General features: G+C 41.5%; 1 protein-coding gene across 7 annotated transcripts; it reads right to left on the bottom strand.

Annotated features, from left to right (window-relative positions):
• Nucleotides 1-222: 222 nt before the first annotated feature.
• On the bottom strand, nucleotides 223-19,743 carry LOC308605936 (uncharacterized protein). Of its 7 annotated transcripts, none has more exons than XM_081216327.1 (5): nucleotides 19,522-19,743; nucleotides 13,866-13,957; nucleotides 12,379-12,505; nucleotides 4,220-5,510; nucleotides 223-2,581 (listed from the first exon to the last, which is right to left on the bottom strand). In XM_081216327.1, the coding sequence occupies exons 2-5, from the start codon at nucleotides 13,878-13,880 to the stop codon at nucleotides 2,578-2,580; spliced, it is 1,437 nt and encodes a 478-aa protein (XP_081072453.1). In that variant the 5' UTR covers nucleotides 13,881-13,957; nucleotides 19,522-19,743; the 3' UTR covers nucleotides 223-2,577. The 7 variants fall into 7 exon arrangements, with proteins under 7 accessions (XP_081072453.1, XP_081072451.1, XP_081072450.1 ...); XM_081216325.1 differs by having other exon boundaries at nucleotides 2,535-2,581; nucleotides 4,203-5,510; XM_081216324.1 differs by lacking the exon at nucleotides 223-2,581 and adding an exon at nucleotides 3,666-3,755 and having other exon boundaries at nucleotides 4,203-5,510.
• Nucleotides 19,744-19,818: the final 75 nt, after the last annotated feature.

The raw sequence follows: 19,818 nt of genomic DNA, 5'->3' as shown, positions 1-19,818 counted from the left end.
TCCAAAAATGGGCAGAATACCTAAATAGACATTTCTCCAAAGACATACAGATGGCCAAGAAGTACATGAAAAGCTTCTCAACATCCCTAATTATTAGAGAAATGCAAATCAAAACTACTATGAGGTATCACCTCACACCAGTTAGAATGGGCATCATCAGAAAGTCTACAAACAGCAAATGATGGAAAGGGTGTGGAGAAAAGGGAACCCTCTTGCACTGTTGGTGGGAATGTAAATTGATACAACCACTACGGAGAACAGTATGGAAGTTCCTTAAAAAACTAAAAATAGAATTTCCGTATGATCCAGCAATCCCACTCCTGGGCATATAGCCACAGAAAACCATAATTCAAAAAGACACATGCACCCCAATGTTCATTGCAGCACTATTTACAATAGCCAGGTCATGGAAGCAACCTAAATGCCCAACGAGAGAAGAATGGATAAAGAAGTTGTGGTACATATATACAATGGAATATTACTCAGCCATAAAAAAGAATGAAATTGAGTCATTTGTTGAGTCATGGATGGATCTAGAGACTGTCATACAGAGTGAATTAAGTCAGAAAGAAAAAAATATCGTATATTAACGCATGTATGTGGGACCTAAAAAAATGGCACCGATGAACCGATTTGCAGGGCACAAGTTGAGACACAGATGTAGAGAACAAACGTATGGACACCAATGGGGGAAAACCGCGGTGGGGTGGGGATGGTGGTGTGCTGAATTGGGCGACTGGGATTGACATGTATACACTGATGTGTATAAAATTGATGACTAATAAGAACATGCAGTATAAAAAAAAAAAAAGAAAGCAACTAATACTGGGGCTTCCCTGGTGGTGCAGTGGTTGGGAATCCACCTGCTTATGCAGGGGACATGGGTTCGAGCCCTGGACCAGGAAGATCCCATGTGCCGCGGAGCAACTAAGCCCATGCGCCAGACCTACTGAGCCTGTGCTCTAGAGCCCACGAGCCACAACTACCAAAGCCTGCACATCTAGAGCCTGTGCTCCACAACAAGAGAAGCCACCACAATGAGAAGCCTGTGCACCGCAAGGAAGAGTAGCCCCCCACCTCGCCACAACTAGAGGAAGCCTGCATGCAGCAACGAAGACCCAATGCAGCCAAAAATAAAATAAAATAATTAATTTTTTAAAATATATTTGATGAGATTATGGCTGAAAAATTCCTGACCCTGAAGAAAGAAACAGATATCCAGGTACAAGAGCCACAGAGAGTCCCAAGCAAGATGAACCCAAAGAGACTCACACCAAGGCTGAGAGAATGGCTTTGGGGGTGGTATGCTCTTACAAGGGCATAAATTGCTCTTAAATTGAGAATCCCATGAATTAGAATACAGTTACATGCCCTATAATGGGAAGGCTCACACAAGCATAGTGCCTTCTATTTACCAAATGATTGCACAGGAAGGTCCCCATGAGCCTCACAGTACTCAACTGAGATTTGCAGGGCTGGTACCACCTCAAAGGAGCAATCTGAGACTCACAAAGGTTAGACAACTTGTCAGGACCCAGAAGTTCTGCCACAAATCTCAACTAGTAATCCTCATACTACACCAGAACTATCTTTATACTCCTATTCTTGTCTTATGCTGTATAAAATTAAAGGAATCTCCCCAACTGTCACTACTGGAAGTGTGCGTGTTTTATTTCAGGAACTATGACATTCACCAGTATGCCCATAAAATTCTCTTAAAAGCACTAGGAATGCCTGGACCCCGCTCCGAGTTTTTGTGCAGAGACATACGGTACTAGAGAACCCTATTAGAAGACACATTCCATCCAAAAGGTAAGACCTGTGCTTGCCCATCTTTCTCCACGGTCAGGCTCTTGAGAAGCCCTGCCTTGAACAACCAAGCTTCTGATCCCTGTTTTTAAGGACAAGATTGAAGCTGTTCATTCAGAAATGAAAACAATCACAGTGGTGCTTCTAGACTTCGGTCTTCCTCTGTCTTCAGAAGGTCTGCTCACTTCATGCAGGATTGGTGGTGGTGGTTCCAAAACGAAGTATCCACCAATCCATAATACAGCAAACACTTTAAACACCGAATTCTCTAGTTCTACCCTTGTGCTCCTGATTCAGGAGTTCTTGGAAGTAGAGTAGACCTGTATTATGTGGGATGTAGGCACATCCACAGTTACAATACTCATGAAACAGGAAGAGGTGACGAGTAGACAGTTGTAAGAATTACTGTTAGACTCATTTATCATATCCTTTAGTCTCGTATCAACAAACAGCTGGATTTGAATTTTGTAAAAGCCACAGCAAACCACATTCCCTTTAACTTTTTATTTTGAAATGATCACACATGTACAGGAAGGTACAAAGACAGTAGAGGCATTCAGAACCTTCACCTAGTTTCCTCCGATAGTTACATCTTACACAAATATAGTACAGTATCACTCTGTGAACACAGTAAACAAATTTGCAACCAAAATCCCTGAGAAAATGTTTCTGCCCAAAAGCCATCACTATCCTGGAGATGCCTGTAAAGATGAAGACAAAGGAGTTGGCTTCAGGCAACCTGACCATCAAATCTGTGGACCCTAACCTTCACCTAGAGAAGGAAAGCAAGATACAATGGTAAAGAAGAGAGAAATTCTCCAGGATGCTAACCATAGTCTGTGATAAGAAGACCATTTCTATTGCCAAAAAAAACCTGGAGGATCTGTTAGCTCCCAATGACTGACATTTTTCTTCTGGGGGATGCTGCGGGAGAACCTGAAGCAATGGTTATACTTATCATTTCAACTGAAATTCAGTATCCTCCACTTACCATTAGTTCTGAGAAATATTTACTTAAGTTTTACTTTCATTAACAGCCTTCTAAGAGTTGAATATGTAACTCTGAAAAACCTTTACAATGTAAGAATCACTGCTAGGAAGCTCAGTAACATCTTCATTCTTCATAAATCTTGGAGATGGAAACTACTTCTATTTTTATTCTAAAGAGGAAGAAAACTTAAGCACAGGGAGTTCAGTGATTTCAATAAATTCACACATTGGTGAGCAGCAGATATGGGGACTTCAACTTAGTGGAGATGGTAACAAAGTATAGTATTTAACCATCATGATATACTGAAAAAGAAGGCTACCTACGTTCTTCCAATAATCTAGACCTATATTTAGTTGTTTTCGTAACTTGTCAGCATGGTTTAGATTAGTGGTATGTTATTTTGTAGTTCTGGCCGTGACAAGTTTCCATTTATGAGTAAAGATTTTTCTATATGCCAATACCAATTATGCATCAAGCTTCTGAGATCTTAATAAACTGCAGATGCTCTGACTGCAACACAGAGTAACAGGAACCTGGCCCATGACCAATTCGGATTTAGTGACTGTGAGACTGCGTCAACATTAGTATGGTAACAGAGAGGCTCTTTACGCCATGAACAAAACGGGGTGGCGCCTATCACTGGAATGGAACAATTGCATGATACCCTAAAGTGGGGTACATAAAACACTACAGTACAATACACACCCTACAATACAATAATACCCTAAAGTGTGGTACAATAAAACACTACAGTAGGGCTGCAGGATACAAGGTTAATGTATATATACCACCAATGAACAAGTGCAATTGAAAATTAAAAACAAAAACCAAAAATAAAGGAAAGAAAATTTAAAACAAATCACCTTTTACATTAGGACCGCAATTTTTAAAAAGTTCCTTTACAGGTGTAAAGTTCCTTTACAGGTGTTTTTCATCATGGCAGCACATGAGAGGTCTGTGATGAAGATATAACATCATTAACAGATTCTGAACCTCAGATTGAAAGTCACTAAAAATAGAGCCTTATCAAGAAATCTAAGAATAAAAACATTTCATAACTTGATAAGTGGGCCTTTTCACATATCCCTGATCCTCTGACGCCCCCTGCCACCATCTCATGAATTTTAAATGATTTTAACTTTTAATTACTCTGCAGAGTGTAACATAATTTGACTAATCTTCAAGGACTAGACTTAGTTCTCCCTACTCATGATTCCCTGATGCACGGTACATTCTGAAACCTGCTTCACTCATTATATTTGTAAGGGTTTTCTCCATTATGAAATCCTTGGTGATCCTGAGGCCAGGTCATTTCCTGAAGGCCTTAGTATATTCTCCTGTAAGGCTTCTTTCCAGTATCAATTCTCTCATCACTCCAAACATACGAACATTTAATACAAACCTTACCACACACTGTACCTCTGTGTCTTCACTCCATGTATATTCTGGTGTCTGCTGAGACTTGAGTACTGCTTAAAGGCTTTGCCACACTCATGACACTTGTAAGGTTTCTCCCCAGTATGAATTCTCTGATGAACTGTAAGGCTTGAATTCTGACTGAAGGCCTTGCCACATACATGACATTTATATGGTTTCTCTCCAGTATGAACTTTCTTATGTTGAGTAAGGTTTGAACTCCCAGTGAAAGCTTTGCCACACTCATGACATTTGTATGGTTTCTCTCCAGTATGGATTCTCTCATGGCCCCAAAGGTGTGAACGTGTGGTGAAATCCTTACCACACTCATTACATTTATAAGGTTTCTCTCCAGTATGGATTCTCTTATGTTGAGCAAGATTTGAATGCTCAGAAAACGCTTTGCCACACTCATTACATTTGTAAGGTTTCTCTCCAGTATGAATTCGCTCATGACCCCAAAGGTGTGAACGTATCATAAAGTCCTTACCACATACATTACATTTATATGGTTTCTCCCCAGTATGAATTCTCTGATGCCTTGTGAGGTTTGAGAATCTGTTAAAGGTTTTGCCACACTCACTACATTTGTAAGGTCTCTGTTCAGAATGAATTCTTTGATGATTAGCTAAGACTGAGCAATGGCTAAAAGCCTTCCCACAGTCATTACATTTGTAGGGCTTTTCTCTAATATGTGTTTTCTGGTGTTGTGTAAGCAATGAAGGATGCGTTAAAACCTTCCCATTTTTGTTACAAATGTTGGTTTTGACACTAGAAGAAATTATTTGAAGTGGTGAAACTGAGGAACAGTTTTTGATAGACTTCTCAACTTGATTACATTCATAAATTTTCTCCTCAGTTTGAAAAATCTGCAGTTCAGCCAAATGTGAATGAAGGCTTAATCCAAGCCTATTTTCCAAACATTTCAAAAACTTGTTTCCTGAATAGCCTACGTTACTTTTTAGTTCCTTATTCCTCATATATGACTTGTAATATCTGTAATATTGAGACATACTTCTTACAGAAACATTCTGCTTTAAAGGAAAATTATTCCAGGATTTATGTTGTTGATCCCTACTACCAGTGAGATTTTTGCAAGGGGTTGTAGTCACTCCTTTGTAACTTTTTTCTTCATATTCCCACTGATTTGCAAACTTGTGCATATTTTGCTGGACTTCACCGAAATCAAAATCATGACTTACAAGTCTTTCAAAACCAAATGTCTGAAGTAAGTCTCCATTATTAATGTCCTCTTTTGGTGATAATTCTTTGATCACACATCTGGTAGACATATCTGTAAGATATAAGGCTTCCTTTTAACCAGATTGGAAGATAGATATTTTATGCTGAAAAATATAATATTACACCAAAGGTAAAACTCATGATTAACAGACTTATCAAGCTTTACAACCATGGTCTGCAAACGTTTAGGAACACAAATGAATAAGATTCCTCTAAAAAGAAAGGGTGAGTACACGCAATTCAAATTATTTTCAGGGAAGCCCATTTTCAAATGCTCTGTTATCAAAAGTTACAATAACCTTGCAAGAAAAGGAATTTCCCCACAGGCACCCCAAAGCACACACCAACTCATGGGAGGCATACAACTGTCTAACATTTGAAAAATAAAAGATATTAAAAATAATCACTGGGGTCCAGTGGTTAATAAGACTCCATTCTCCCAATGCAGGGGGCACAGGTTCAATCCCTGGTAGGGGAACTAAGATCCCGCATGTTGCATGGCCGGAGGAAGGGAGGGAGGAAGGAAGGAAAGAAGGAAGGAAGGAAGGGAGGTAGGGAGGGAGGAAGGGAGGAAGGGAGGAAGGGAGGGAGGGAGGAAAAGGTTCTTAAGAAAATTAATATTAAAAAAAACACTACTCGGGACTTCCCTGGTGGCGCAGTGGTTAGGAATCCGCCTGCCAATGCAGGGCGCAAGGGTTCGAGCCCTAGTCCGGGAGGGTCCCACGTGCTGCAGAGTAACTAAGCCGGTGCACCGCAACTGCTGAGCCCGTGTGCTGCAACTACTGAAGCCTGCGCACCTGGAGCCCGTGCTCTGCAGCAAGAGAGACTACCCCAATGAGAAGCCCGTGCAACCCAGCGAGGAGTAGCCCCCACTCACCACAACTAGAGAAAAGCCTGAGCACAGCAGCAAAGACCCAACACAACCATAAATAAATAAATAAATAAATAAATAAATAAATAAATAAATAAATAAAACACTACTGAATACTTGTATGCAACACTAAAACAACACTGTAAGAATAGCAAAACATTATTTTGAATACTTGTTATACAACTATACCCGTGAAAAATAGGCATACTGCAACATTAACGATTAGTTCACTGTGCTTATATTACATAACATATGCTAAATATTAATTATGTTAATCAAAATAAACAGTAATAAACATTTTAGTAATGTGAGACATATCCAGCCATAAATCATAAATAGTAAGCATTTACATTTGTTAAACACACACACACACACACAGTGTCTGTGGAATTCTAAAGAATTCACCTATAAGACTAAAAGAAAGGACATATTTCAGAAGGAGCACACAATATGAGAACTGGAAAATATGTTAAAAATCACTGCTTTTGAAATAAAAGGTCCAGGTAAATATGTAATATTACAGAAATTAATGGGGAAATATGACAACAAAACTGACAAAGCAGGGAATGCAAAATGTACTTCTCTGTACAAAACAAGAAATGAACTCACAACAACTGTCAGAATCAACTTTATAAGAACTCTGGAAATTAATCAAAGGATTCCAGCTACCAGGAACACTCTTAACCAAGAAAAAGGCAGCTGTTTTTTCTTACCTTGACCCATCCCTGTCCCTCAGCTAGGCAGTGGCCTTGAAGATGAGAGCCCAGAGGCTGGTACAGGTTTCCAGAACCAGAGGTGACAGAACAGACCTTATAGAGAATTTCAACCGGTCGGGTTTTGGTTTTTTGGTTTTGTTTTTCTTGTTTTGATCTGCCTGATGGATACCTAAAGGACTGGCTCAAAGTACTTGCAAAACTATACCTAGGTGGAACTGCTAAGCTGAGGGCTTGGTCAAAAACGTTTAAAGGTAAATATACTAGCCAGTGCCACCTAGGGCAAGGGATAACAACTTGGGCAAACAATGGACCAATCAAAAACCCTGAGAAAAAAGTGGGGAGTGAGTTGTACTGGGAATTAAGGACTTTGAAAACCTCCCACATATTCCAGGGAATCTAGATAGATTTGGGCATGCCTAGGACTGGGAATATAAGAAAAGACCTGAGAAGTCAGTTCCGAAGCCCTCATGTCCAAGTGAACATCAAATTTTCTGCAAATAGAGCTGCAAAGAAGTGAATGCTGAGGCAGAGTTGTAACCTCCTTGCCTGAGTGCTTAAGGAATTCTCCAACACAAAGAGCTCATCTACAAAGAGTATAAGGTGGTTTGGTTTTGGTTTTGGTTCCAGGCGTTTAAGGAAATCTGTCAAATCACTAATTGACCAATAAGTCAACAAAGACTTCAGTGGCCACACACAGCAATGAAAACACATCACACCAAATTCGTTGAGAGAAAGAAAGACACAACAGCAGTCACAAGAAACCGCAACAAAATCCAGGGGGGGTGAGCATGGCGGGAGGAGTGGATTATGATTTCCAAGGTTTCAACGTACTCAAAATATCCCAATTGTTAAACAAAAGGTTACAAAGCAGGCAAAGTTAACAATAAAGTATCAATATAACCCATATAGAAAAATGAATAAATAAATAGCATAAATTGTCCATAATGGAGCCTAAACTTTGGACTTAATCAACAAACACTTTAAATCAACTAATTAAGCTAAAGGGAATGATGGACACAGAATTAATGAAAGTAAGGAAAACAGTGTTTAAACAAATAGATAATATCAATAAAATGATAGAGATTATTAAAAAAAACTAAACAGAAATTCTGGGGCTGAAAGGTAAATTTATCAAAATGAAAAATTTCCTAGAGAGGTTCAGCACCAGAGTTGATTAGGCAAAAGGGAGTATCAGCAAACTTATAGGTAGATCAGTCAGAATTACCTAGTCTAAGGAGCAGAAAGAAAAAACGACTGAATATAAATGAACAGAGCCTAGGAGACCTGTAGATACTATCAGTGGACGAACATATGAATAATGGGAGTCCCAAAGAGAAGGAGAAAGAAGGCAGAAAGAATATCAGAATATGGTCAAAAATTTCTTAAATGTGAGTAAAGGCATGAACCTGCAAATCTAAAAACTGAATGAACCGCATGTAGGAAAACTCAAAGAGAATCACATGATAACAACTTATAATCAAACTGTTAAAAGACAAAGGGAAAGAGAGAATCTTAAAAGCAGCAAGGGAGAAGGTAGGTATTTGTCACATACAAAAGATCCTCAGTAAGATTAAAAGCTGATTTCTTGCCAAAACCATGGAGTCCAGAAACAATGGATGACATATCTGAAGTGTTGACAGAGGAAAAAAAAACGGTCAGCCAATTCTATCTCTAGAAAAACTGTCTATTAAAAATGAGGGAGAAATTATGACTTCCAAGATAAACAAAAGGTGATGATGGATTTTCTTACGACTAGACCTGCCCTATAATAAATAAAAGAGAGAACACTTTTTTTTTCCTTTTCCATTATGGTTTATTACAGGATATTGAATATAGTGCCCTGTGCTATACAGTAGGACCTTGTTGATTATCCATTCTATATATAATGGTTGCATCTGCTAATCCCAAACTCCCAATCCATCCCTCCCCCACCTCTCCTCCCCATTGGCAACCACAAGTCTGAAGAGAGAGAACATTTCTTAATTCATTCTATGAGGCCAGCATTATTCTGATACCAAAGCTAGACAAAAACAGCTCAAGAAACTACAGACCAACATATTTTATGAATATAGATGAAAAATCCTCAACAAAATACTAGCCAATTGAATACATAGCATATTAAGATTATACATCATAAACAAGGCGGCCTTGTTCCAAGAATTCAAGGGTAGTTGGTTCAACATACAGAAATCTATCAATATAATAGCCCACATCAATAGTAGGAAGGGGGGGGAACCTACATAATCATCTCACTGTATGCAGAATAGATATTTGAAAAAAATCCAGAAACCGTTCATGATGAAAACAGTCAGCATACAGAAAGTGAACTTCCTCAACCTGATAAAGATCATTTATGAAAAACTCACAGCTAATATCATACACAGTCAATGATGAAATAATAAAAGCTTTCCACCTAAAATAAGAAATAAGACATGATGCCCACTTTCACCACTGCTATCCAGCTATTCAGTGTTGTACTGGAAGGTCTACCCAGAGCAACTAGGCAAGAAAAAGAAATTAAAAGTATATAAATTGGAGAATAAAAAGGAAAATTATCTCCATGAGCAGATGACACAATCCTGTATAATGAAAATTCCATAAAATACACACACACACACACACACACACACAAACAAGTCCTACTAGTCTTATAAACGATGTCAGCCAAGTTGCAGGATACAGTATCTACATATGAAAATCAGCTGTGTTTCTATACATCAACAATGAACAATTTGAAAAAAAATGTTTTAATAATTCCACTTACAATAATATCCAAAGAATAAAATACCTAGGAATGAATTTAAGCAAGGAGATGAAAGACATATAGACTGAAAACTACAAAACACTGCTGATATAGATAACTATTAAGGACCTACCGTATAGCACAGAGAACTCTACTCAATACTCTGTAATGGCCTATACGGGAAAAGAATCTAAAAAAGAGTGGATATCTGTATATGTGTAACAGATTCACTTTGCTGTACATCTGAAACTAACACAACACTGTAAATCAACTATACTCCAATAAAAATTAAAAAAAAACGTTGTTGATAGAAATTAGAGAAGACCTAAATAAATGGGAAGACACTCCATATTTATGATAATATTTACCAACATGGTCTATAGATTCTATGTAAACACTATCAAAATTCCAAGAACATTTTCTGGAAAAATGGAAAAGATGATGAAATTCATAGGGAACCGCAAAGGGCCCTGAACAGTCAAGACAATATTGCAAAAGATATGATATACACAGAATAGATAAATCCAGAGAGACAGAATGCAGACTGGTAGTTGCCAGGGACTGGGGACAGAGGAAAATGTTGAGAAACTGCCTAGCAGGGAATGAATGCTAATCATACTTTTCTGAACAATAAACAATGGCATACACATGTAATGAACACTGTTGCAAGAACAACAGTTTGGCCAACGGTCTCACTGATATGTGGTTATGGACTTGCAATTTTCTCCCCGGAATAAATCCCTGTACTTGAGACAACCCCAAATCAAACAGGATGATCATTAGTATACTTAATCAACATTGCCACACTGCCCTTGAGAGACACTTTCGTGATGATCCACAAAACCCAGAAGGACAACAGGAACCATTTGTGTCAGGCTCTCATGAAACTTTCTAGCTCAGCATCCTGGAACATACTGACCTTTCTACTCAGTTACTTCAGAGGGCACTTCCCCATGAAGCAGGATGATACTGTAACATCTAAATCAAAGCATTCTGCACTCAGAATTTTACCCAGTGAAACTCCTCGTGGGAGAGTTCACTAGAGCTTGTCCAGCACCTAAAGGGTGGGTTATCACAGCAGAAAAAAGAGAATAACATTTCAGACACCAAGTAGGTGTATTCCAGAAGCAAGTTCCAGAGGCAAAATCACACACACTCAAAAAAATATGAAATCAGGTAGAGCCCAAGTTTTTCCACATTTGCATACTAAGTAGGCACTGCAAGAGAGAGAAAAATAAAAGATACGAGAGTAAAGCAAAGGATTCAGATTTTGTGGGATGTTGAAATGGGCCCTGGGTCTGCCTACAAACCCAAAAATGTGCCTGAGATATGCTCCCCCTGAAGGGCTGGGGATCAAAGAAAGGTTCTCTCTGTCCACTGTCTTTACAATACTGCTGAGGAACAATCTCCAAAGATTCATGCTAGTCCCATGATACATGCTCCTTAAGGCAAAAACAGAAACGAAGAAGCGTCTTGAGGCACCTGAAGGGGCACAGAGGGCTTGAGACAGGCCCCTGTACTCGCCTGGGGTCCCAGATGCAGTGGATGAGCAGCCAGTGTCCCCCATCCCCAAAAGAAGGTCTCTCACGTATGTGAAATGGGGATGGAAGCTAGAGAAGGAGAGGAGCCGGGACAAGGGAGACCTCAGCTCGATGTGTATGGACTGAGAACTGAGTCTAGAATGAGAGGCTGGTCCCCCAAAGTCCAAATACAAAAACAGTCACAGACAGCAGGTAACAGAAAGTTGTGAGTCAGGATAAAGACTTTGCCTTTGTCTTTGCAACGAGATGGAATACCACTGGGATGGGAGGAAACTTATTTTAAGACACATGAATAAGAGGAGGGGAAGTTCAATTTCCTTCGAGAGCTCACAGCAATAAACTTCTGTCTTCCCAAAGACCTCTCACATTTAGGAAGAATTTCCTAAAAAACATTTGATGAAGTAGCCACCTCTTTGCCATCTGAGTTCTTCCGTATGTTCGTATCGTTGATAATTTCCCACCCACCTCTTTTTTTTTTTTTTTTTCCTCTATTTTCACCTCACTCTTCAGAGGCCAGGGCTCTCTCCCCTGCTCCAAGATGAAAATAATATTCACCTCAGAAAGACAGATTCCTGCTTACATGAAAAAAGGTGAATGCTGTGCTGTGGCTTTTCCATAATACAATTCCAGCCCTTTGCCCAGCTGAAAAGGACACTACAGATGGGATAGAATAATATTTCACAAATTTGTTCAATGACGGTCTTCTTCCAAATGCTTAAAGAATATTTTAAATATACAGATACGTAGCTTTCTTCCAAGAACTACTAAACCAATAGTGCAGAAGTAAAAGCAGGCAGATAGCTTAAAATTTCGCCATAAGATTTTGTGCTTACTCAACTTCCAGAACCACCACCACGTAGCATGTCGTGGACAGATCAACTGAAGAAAGAGGAGGTTTAAATTCCAGACACTCCATTATAAAGCCTCTCATTTCTGAATCAACATGGTTTCAACCTTAGGTGAACAAAGCAGAGGTTCCCAAGAGACTCAAGATAAATGCAAAGACACCCGAGGGCAGATCCCAATTTCTGGAGGGAAACTATCCTCACCCAGGGAGACCAGGTTCCTGTAGTTCTCCACCATCACGTCCCTGTACAAGGCCCTCTGAGCAGGGTCCAGGCATTCCCACTCCTCCTGAGAGAATTCTATGGCCACATCCCTGAATGTCAACAGTGCCTGAAATGAAAACACATTTCACCAAGAGGCCATCAGGAGAGTACTTATCTTCACACAAAATGAGAAGAGGAGAGAGGTGCCAACGTCAATTAGATAGAAGTGAGTGTTCTGATAGAGCCACAAAGAGAATCTTGAACAATATATCCCTACTTTTGCTTTATTACACTCTTCTATCAGAGGATGTCAAATCTACTAAATTACTGAGGAATTTAAAATTGCATGCAAAAAAATATACATATATATATATACACAAATGAAAAAAATTCAACAAAGGGTTGTCTATACACAGGTTCCAGACATTATACACCAAATGATAACTTCCAGATGAGGTACAGTAATGTCTTTAGGGGGATGACAAAGTCCACAGTAGCTTTAAAGAAAGGTGAGAACTGAAAAAATGAGATAATGATAAATTACAGTAACAACCAAAAGTTACCATACAGTAAGCATTACTCCAAATGTTTTATAAGTATCAACTCATATAACAACATAGCATCTAATTCATTCCCACCTTACAGAGGACCCAACTCTTATTCAACAGCTAATAAATGGCAGCCATCACCTGAACCAGGTGGTCCAGCTTTACAACAGAACCTCCAGCATCATACATTTAAGTATCAGATATGACATTAAAAGTACGATGACACAGTTGTTTCCTAACTGAGAAAACCTGAAACAAGTTCAAGGTCGAAAACACAGAACTGGCTGAAAGGTCAATACATATACACGTACACACACATGCATACATACAATGAGCACTATCCTTACTGCTCTTAACTCATTAACATGGCACGGTAGAAGAAAACTTGACGTGGAAAGCATGTAAGACACACTTTCAAAGTTAAGATAAATATAAGACTTATTTATGAAATGATGGTGTTGTTTATACACACCATGGGCTCCTGCTCACATACATAAGTGGGTGCCCTATAAACATACACCCCAAAATTAACTGAAATAAAAGTGGTAGTGTCTAAAATGACATTTTTTAAATACACCTTCATTTTCTATTATTTTTTACTTGTGTATTTCAGCATTTCTGGTACAATGAACATGTATAAATTGTACTAAATTTAATTAAGACTGTCAACATTATTCTATAGTAGCCTGGTTATTAAAAAACACTGCAAAAATTGAGAAAAAATACATTAGAAAACTTAACTTTGATCTCCATAACTACACAGAGTGTGTAAAAATACAGAATAGAATCTGTGTGGCGATGAGAGAGGATTGAAGGAAGGCCGTGGGGCGAGTCCGAGCAAACCTGTCAGGCAGGATACTTGAGAGTGGGAGATTATCAAGTCCAAATGGCATTTCAGGACAGAGGGGACTGAACAGTAAACTAAGAGTATGACTTTACCTGAGAAAGAGTCATTCCTGACTCCTTGTCCTTTCCTCTTCTTCCTCTCCAGGGCTTCTTTCTCAGGCAAGGTGAGTCCTGAGATGTCAATCCTGAGTGTCAAAAGATGCTGTTTAACGCTTGGAATCGACACACCCCCTTCCTGTACCACAACCACACACAGGGAGGACCTCAGCATGGGGAACAGACAGTCCTCTGCTGTAAGGTTTTTGACCCCTTTCTTCAGAACTCACTCCCCTCCTGGTTAAGCCACACACAAGCTGCAGCAGTGGGGACCTAGGAAGGACTGACCCTCCCCGTCAGGTCAGAGACCCAGTCCTGACCGAAGGCCATGCAGAGGACAGCACCCCCTCCGCCCCTCTAGTTTAAGGGCTGGTCTCAGTCCTCAGAAACAGATAAGCCAGAGCCCTAGTGCTCAGGGCTGGATGCAGATTCGATCAACTGAGGCTACTCAGTCAGCCATGACCTAGAAGAAAACTCTACGGGAACTGGGCACAAAAGAGGTATCTGAAAATGGCTCAGCAATCTAATGTAAAGTCAGGGTTGAGCATCATTCAGAGGGGTCAACCCCAGCACACCTCCCACTCTGTGGCCCTGCTCTCTCCTCGGGCCCTGCCCCCTGTATCTGGATAGTGGAAGGGGAAAGAGCAGAGAGAAACACACAGAGCAGGCATTACGGGCTAGGGCGGGGGGAGGGGTGTGGCTGCAAAGTTAAAGGAGAGACTAAGCAAAGGCCCCACGGAGAATGGGGGCAGGTGTGTTATAGAACAAAGATCTGGGGGAGAAGATTCACCATGTGCATCTGAGGGGTCAAAGAGTTAGTTCTAGGGATCCCTGAGGCAGCGGTGACCCTGACCCCGGGAAAAGCAGAGACATCTGTGTGGCTCAATCTCAGTGAGGAGGGAGGAAGCAAGCAGGAGATGATGTCACATGAGTACTGCAGGAAGCAGGTCAGCAAGGCCCGTGGTCCTCAGACATTCTTCCACCCCAGCCCAAGTGAATTTTGGAAACCATGTATTGTCTCATCCATCTTAACATCTAATTCTTTTGTATCTCAAGTTAAAACACATATGAATAATGTAACACCCTGTATATTTGAAAAGCAGCCAAGATGGTCACACTGGCCCCAGGATGCATGCCACAGCTCTTAACGGAAATGTGGAGGGCTGCAGGGTCCAGGAGGTAATGTCTGGACAGTGTGGCAAGAAGATGCCCGTGACATGCGCCAGCAGGGATGTGAAGGGTACAGCTGGACAACAGGAGTCTGGAGTTCAGGACTGAGGTCTGAGAAGGAGATGTGGAATTGGGAGATGTCAGGGTGTCTAAAGCCATAAGATAGGATGATATGGAAAGTCACTGAGTGCGGCCAGAGAAAAGGTCCCAGATGGAGCTTGGGGCCCTGCCCCCATCAGCGACCAGGGGTTGAGGCAAAACCAGGAGGAGAAAATGAAAAGTGAACTAGGAGAAAAGAAAATTGAAACAGATGGCCAGACTTAAAATGATAGTTTATGTTTATTTTTAAATACGGGGATGTCCTGCAAGCCATGAGAAAAAAAAGAAAAAAAAGTGTTTAACGGAAGAGGGAGTGATCAACAGTTGCTGATAGGACAAGACAAAGACTGTGAATTAACCAGTGGGTTTAGAAATAGGGAGGACATGGGCTTCCCTGGTGGCGCAGTGGTTGAGAGTCCGCCTGCCGATGCAGGGGACACGGGTTCGTGCCCCGGTCCGGGAAGATCCCACGTGCCGCGGAGCGGCTGGGCCCGTGAGCCATGGCCGCTGAGCCTGCGCATCCGGAGCCTGTGCTCCACAACGGGAGAGGCCACAGCAGTGAGAGGCCCGCGTACCGCAAAGAAAAAAAAAAAAAAAAAGAAATAGGGAGGACATTACAGCCTCTGACAAGGAAAGTGGGATGGTAGATGGGAAAGCTTGATTGGATGGGGTTCCAGCAACAGCTGGAAGCAAAAGTTGATGAACTATGTTTGACAAATGGTGCCATCATGTCCTCTTACTTGAGGTCTAATCACTGTTTATCTTGAGAACATGTACATAATGGGTTGTGTCTGCTTGGCTATAAAAAAGGGTGAGGTTTCTTTCTGCCATAGCAATCTTTTTGGTGGAGTCCCTGTGATGCGGGTATATGTCCAGAAGTGCAACTGCTGGATCACACGGTAATTCTATGTTTAATTTTCTGAGGAAATTACCACTGTTTTCTATATCATTTTATCCTTGTAGACAATGCACAAAGGTTTCAATTCTCCACATTCTCTCCAACACTTGCTTTCAGTTTCTTTTGATAACAGCCATCCCAATGGGTGTGAAGTAATATCTCACTGTGGTTTTGACTTGCATTTCCCTTACGATTGGTGATATTGAGCATCTTTTCACGGGCTTATTGGCCATCTGTATATCTTCTTTGGAGAAATGTCTATTCAAGTGTTTTGCCTATTTTTCAACTTTGTTTTTCAGTGGTAGGAGTTCTTTATATATTCTAGATAATAATTCTTTATAAGATATATGATCTGCAAAATTTTCCTCTTATTCTGTGGGTTGCCTTTTCACTCTGTTGATAGTGTTCTTTGATGCACAAAGTTTTTTTATTTTATTTTTTTTTGCGGTACGCGGGCCTCTCACTGTTGTGGCCTCTCCCGTTGCGGAGCACAGGTTCCAGATGCGCAGGCTCAGCGGCCATGGCTCACGGGCCTAGCCGCTCCACAGCATGTGGGATCTTCCCAGACCGGGGCACAAATCCATGTCCCCTGCATCGGCAGGCGGACTCTCAACCACTGCGCCACCAGGGAAGCCCAAGTTTTTTTATTTTTGATGAAGCCCATTTAACTATTTTTTCTTTTGTTGCCTGTGCTCTCTGGTGTCACATCCAGGAGCCTGGATTTTGTCCCAAAGGCAATGGGAAGCCAGTAGAGGGGTTAATGCCAGGTACTGAAATGGTCTAACTTCAGATTTACTTCCGATGCAGAGACAGAACTTTGAGACAGACTCTGTCTCTGAGCCCTGCATCTTTCCTAGTAGTTTTCATCATCGCTGTTGGCCTGGCACTCTTTTAAGCTTATAATTACAATGGTCACCCTCTTGCAGAAAAATGCCACATAGATATCCATACAATATTGTCAATCATTTTAGGGATCGCTGTCATTCAGCAATCCTGATCTTGTTCATCACCTGTGTTGTAGGTAGGTTCACAGAGACCCAGAAGGGAAGTTACCTTGAGAACATCTGAGCTGAGTGAGAACTGCATGTCAAAGGGTGGCCTAGAAGAGACAGTGAGCAGTTTGTCCTTATCACCTCATTCCCCTTTGAAAAATTCCAGGATCATCTTTAATACACCTGAGCAAAAGACACCTCTTTTGTGGTTTTAATCACATTGATCCCAAGCATTTACTCCCTCTTTTGCAGAAATCACAGTGAAACACTGAAGAAATATGATGAACACAGATTTTGGTGCTGAAACGTTTAAAGAGGGTTTGCTATGGGAATAGGATCAGTGCAAATTTCTTTACCATGAACAGATGGGCTCTGTTAGAACAAAGTTTCAAGTCAATCCAGCCCATCCCTCAATATTTTCACAGAATGGACAAAAGGGACTTGAGGGGAACATCTACTTTGTAGCTCACAGCTCACTAATTCAACAAACACACAAAGGGGACAAAAGAGGCTGCTGAATATTAGACTAACTCACTAAACTAAGTTCTAACCATTAAGATGCTAGACACCCTTACCAAATAATATTGAAACAGTCTAAAATTATTTACTAAGTACTACAGAATGTTCCAACATATGACAAAGGGTAGAAAGAATGCAGGGCTTATAATCTGAACTAGACACAATATATTCAAAAGGTAAAACTATTGGGGACTCTTTTTTTTTTTTTTAAATCTAATGACTTCTGGGGTCAAATTTTTTTTTTAATTGAGACTACCTCATATTTAGAATAGAATGATGACAGCTGCTTATCACATGTCACCGAAGCTTATTTCAGAAGCTGATGATTATTTACAGAGAAGGGGGAATTCGGTATACTAAAATTTACCTCAATATGCTTTTTAAAAAAATGAATTAAATGTACGAGGGGTGCAAAAATGTATATCCATTTAAAAGAAAAAAAAGCAACGGTTTTAATATTCCCTTAAAAAGCACCACGTAGTGACGGATTCAGTAATTTCTTGTCCCGGCTCACCTCCCTCACACCATCCCAAGCAAAGATGGCAACCCACAACTCACAGACAAGTCTCCCCTCGTTGTCAGAGCAAAGGGCTGCAAATGGAAGCTACACTGTGAGGCGAATAATTATAAAAGGCACAGGCCTTATAAACAGGAGTTTTGCAACTCTCATTCTCATCTGTAAAATTAAAACAATTAAGCAAATTTTAAACTAAATATATTACAAAGCCACAAGTCAATATATCACACCTTAGCCATATCCCATCAAGTCACCACTCACGCAAAATCAGGTTCCCCTTCTTTCACTCTACTCTGTATTTGTTAATCTGTTTCTGTCTCCCTTTCCTTGTTTCTCTCCATCGTTCTCCTTGTCTGTGTTTCCTCTCTCACTCCCGCTGCTCTTTCTCCCCCTTTCTCTATTCCTTTCCTTACACTTGTTTTGTACAAGGCTTGAAACCTATTTCAACTTCAGTTTCTCCTTCTCCCCAGTCAGTTCCCAATCTCTGTATATGTCTGCCTTTTTCTCCCCGCATTTCTGTGTTCCCCCTGCTCTCCATTACATTGTCTTTCCTATTACACGCCCCCTGCCCCGCCTCACTGCATCCCTAGCTGGCTAGGTTCTCTCCGCGCTGTTTCTCACTCTGCCAACCCTAAGCCCTCGTCCTGTCCCTGCACTCAGCTCCCCCAACTGTTTTTCTCCTAACCACTCCGTCTGAAGTGCCTTGACCTTCGTGGCTGGAGCGCCTCCCTTCCCTCTGTGTTTCTATTTTCTTTTCTCCTCTTGTTACTTTGCCGAGTTATTCCCTTTCATTTTGTCTCTCTTCAAGTCCTTCCCAGATCCTCTATTTTTGCCTTTTCTTTATGCGCCGCCTCACTGATCTTTTTCTCCCTCTCACTTTTCTATTTCTCTTCATTCTCCCTCTGTCTCTTTCTCCTGTTCCCCCTCACTCCCTTGTCCGGCCGCTTTCCTGGTCTCCCCTTTGCAATCATCACTTCCACAAAGCCCCAGATCCCCGCGTGGGGGAGGTGACTTGCTCTTGGGGCACCCCGAGGTCTTCAGTCCTAAATCCCATCCTTCTGAAAAGTGTGCTCTTCCGAGACACTGGGCCCCTTATTGCGGGGGGGGGGGATGGGGGTAGGTTCCCAGGAAGGCGGTGGGGTCTGCTGAATCCCAGGGCCAGGGAGAGAAGCCAGGCCGCTATGGGCCAAGAGGGACGAGGATGAGGGGAGACGCGCAAAGTGTTTGAATCTATCTCAAAAGCCCATCTGCCATGACGCTGAACAGCGCGGGGCGGGAGGAGTGGTCAGTGAAGGGTTTTACAGGACAACGAGTCAGGCGGGTCTGATGGCCCAAAGGTCCAAAATCCATGGGCGGGGAAGGCCTCGGAAAGATTTTAACCGAAAATGAACGCGGACCCCCGACCCAGCAGCGAAGCGGTCAGGCTTCGGGAACTCTCACCGGGACGCCAGAACTTACCGAAGGTAAGAGGCACGGGTGCAGAAATGTTAACGTCCGTAGCAACCCCAAGATTCCAGGCGTATAGGACTGTGGACTGAGACGCTCAGGTTTAAACTCAAAAAGACGAAAACTCACAGACACCGACGTGACCTTATCCACACGCTAGCCTCTTCCGGTCTGCGAGATACTGCGCGTGCGCGCTCCTTCCAAGGAATGCTGGGGGCGGGGCCTAGGCGGAGCTCCCTCGGAAAGGGGTGCGAATGGTGGCCAGGCGTAGGCGGGGACCGTGGCGGGGCGGGGCGGAGCCGAGCCGGG

The sequence above is a fragment of the Mesoplodon bidens genome (assembly GCF_964165515.1).
Source record: "Mesoplodon bidens genome assembly, chromosome: 18".
Classification (NCBI taxonomy): domain Eukaryota; kingdom Metazoa; phylum Chordata; class Mammalia; order Artiodactyla; family Ziphiidae; genus Mesoplodon; species Mesoplodon bidens.
The sequence above is the reverse complement of the archived record's forward strand: the minus strand, read 5'-3'. Positions and strand labels throughout refer to the sequence as shown.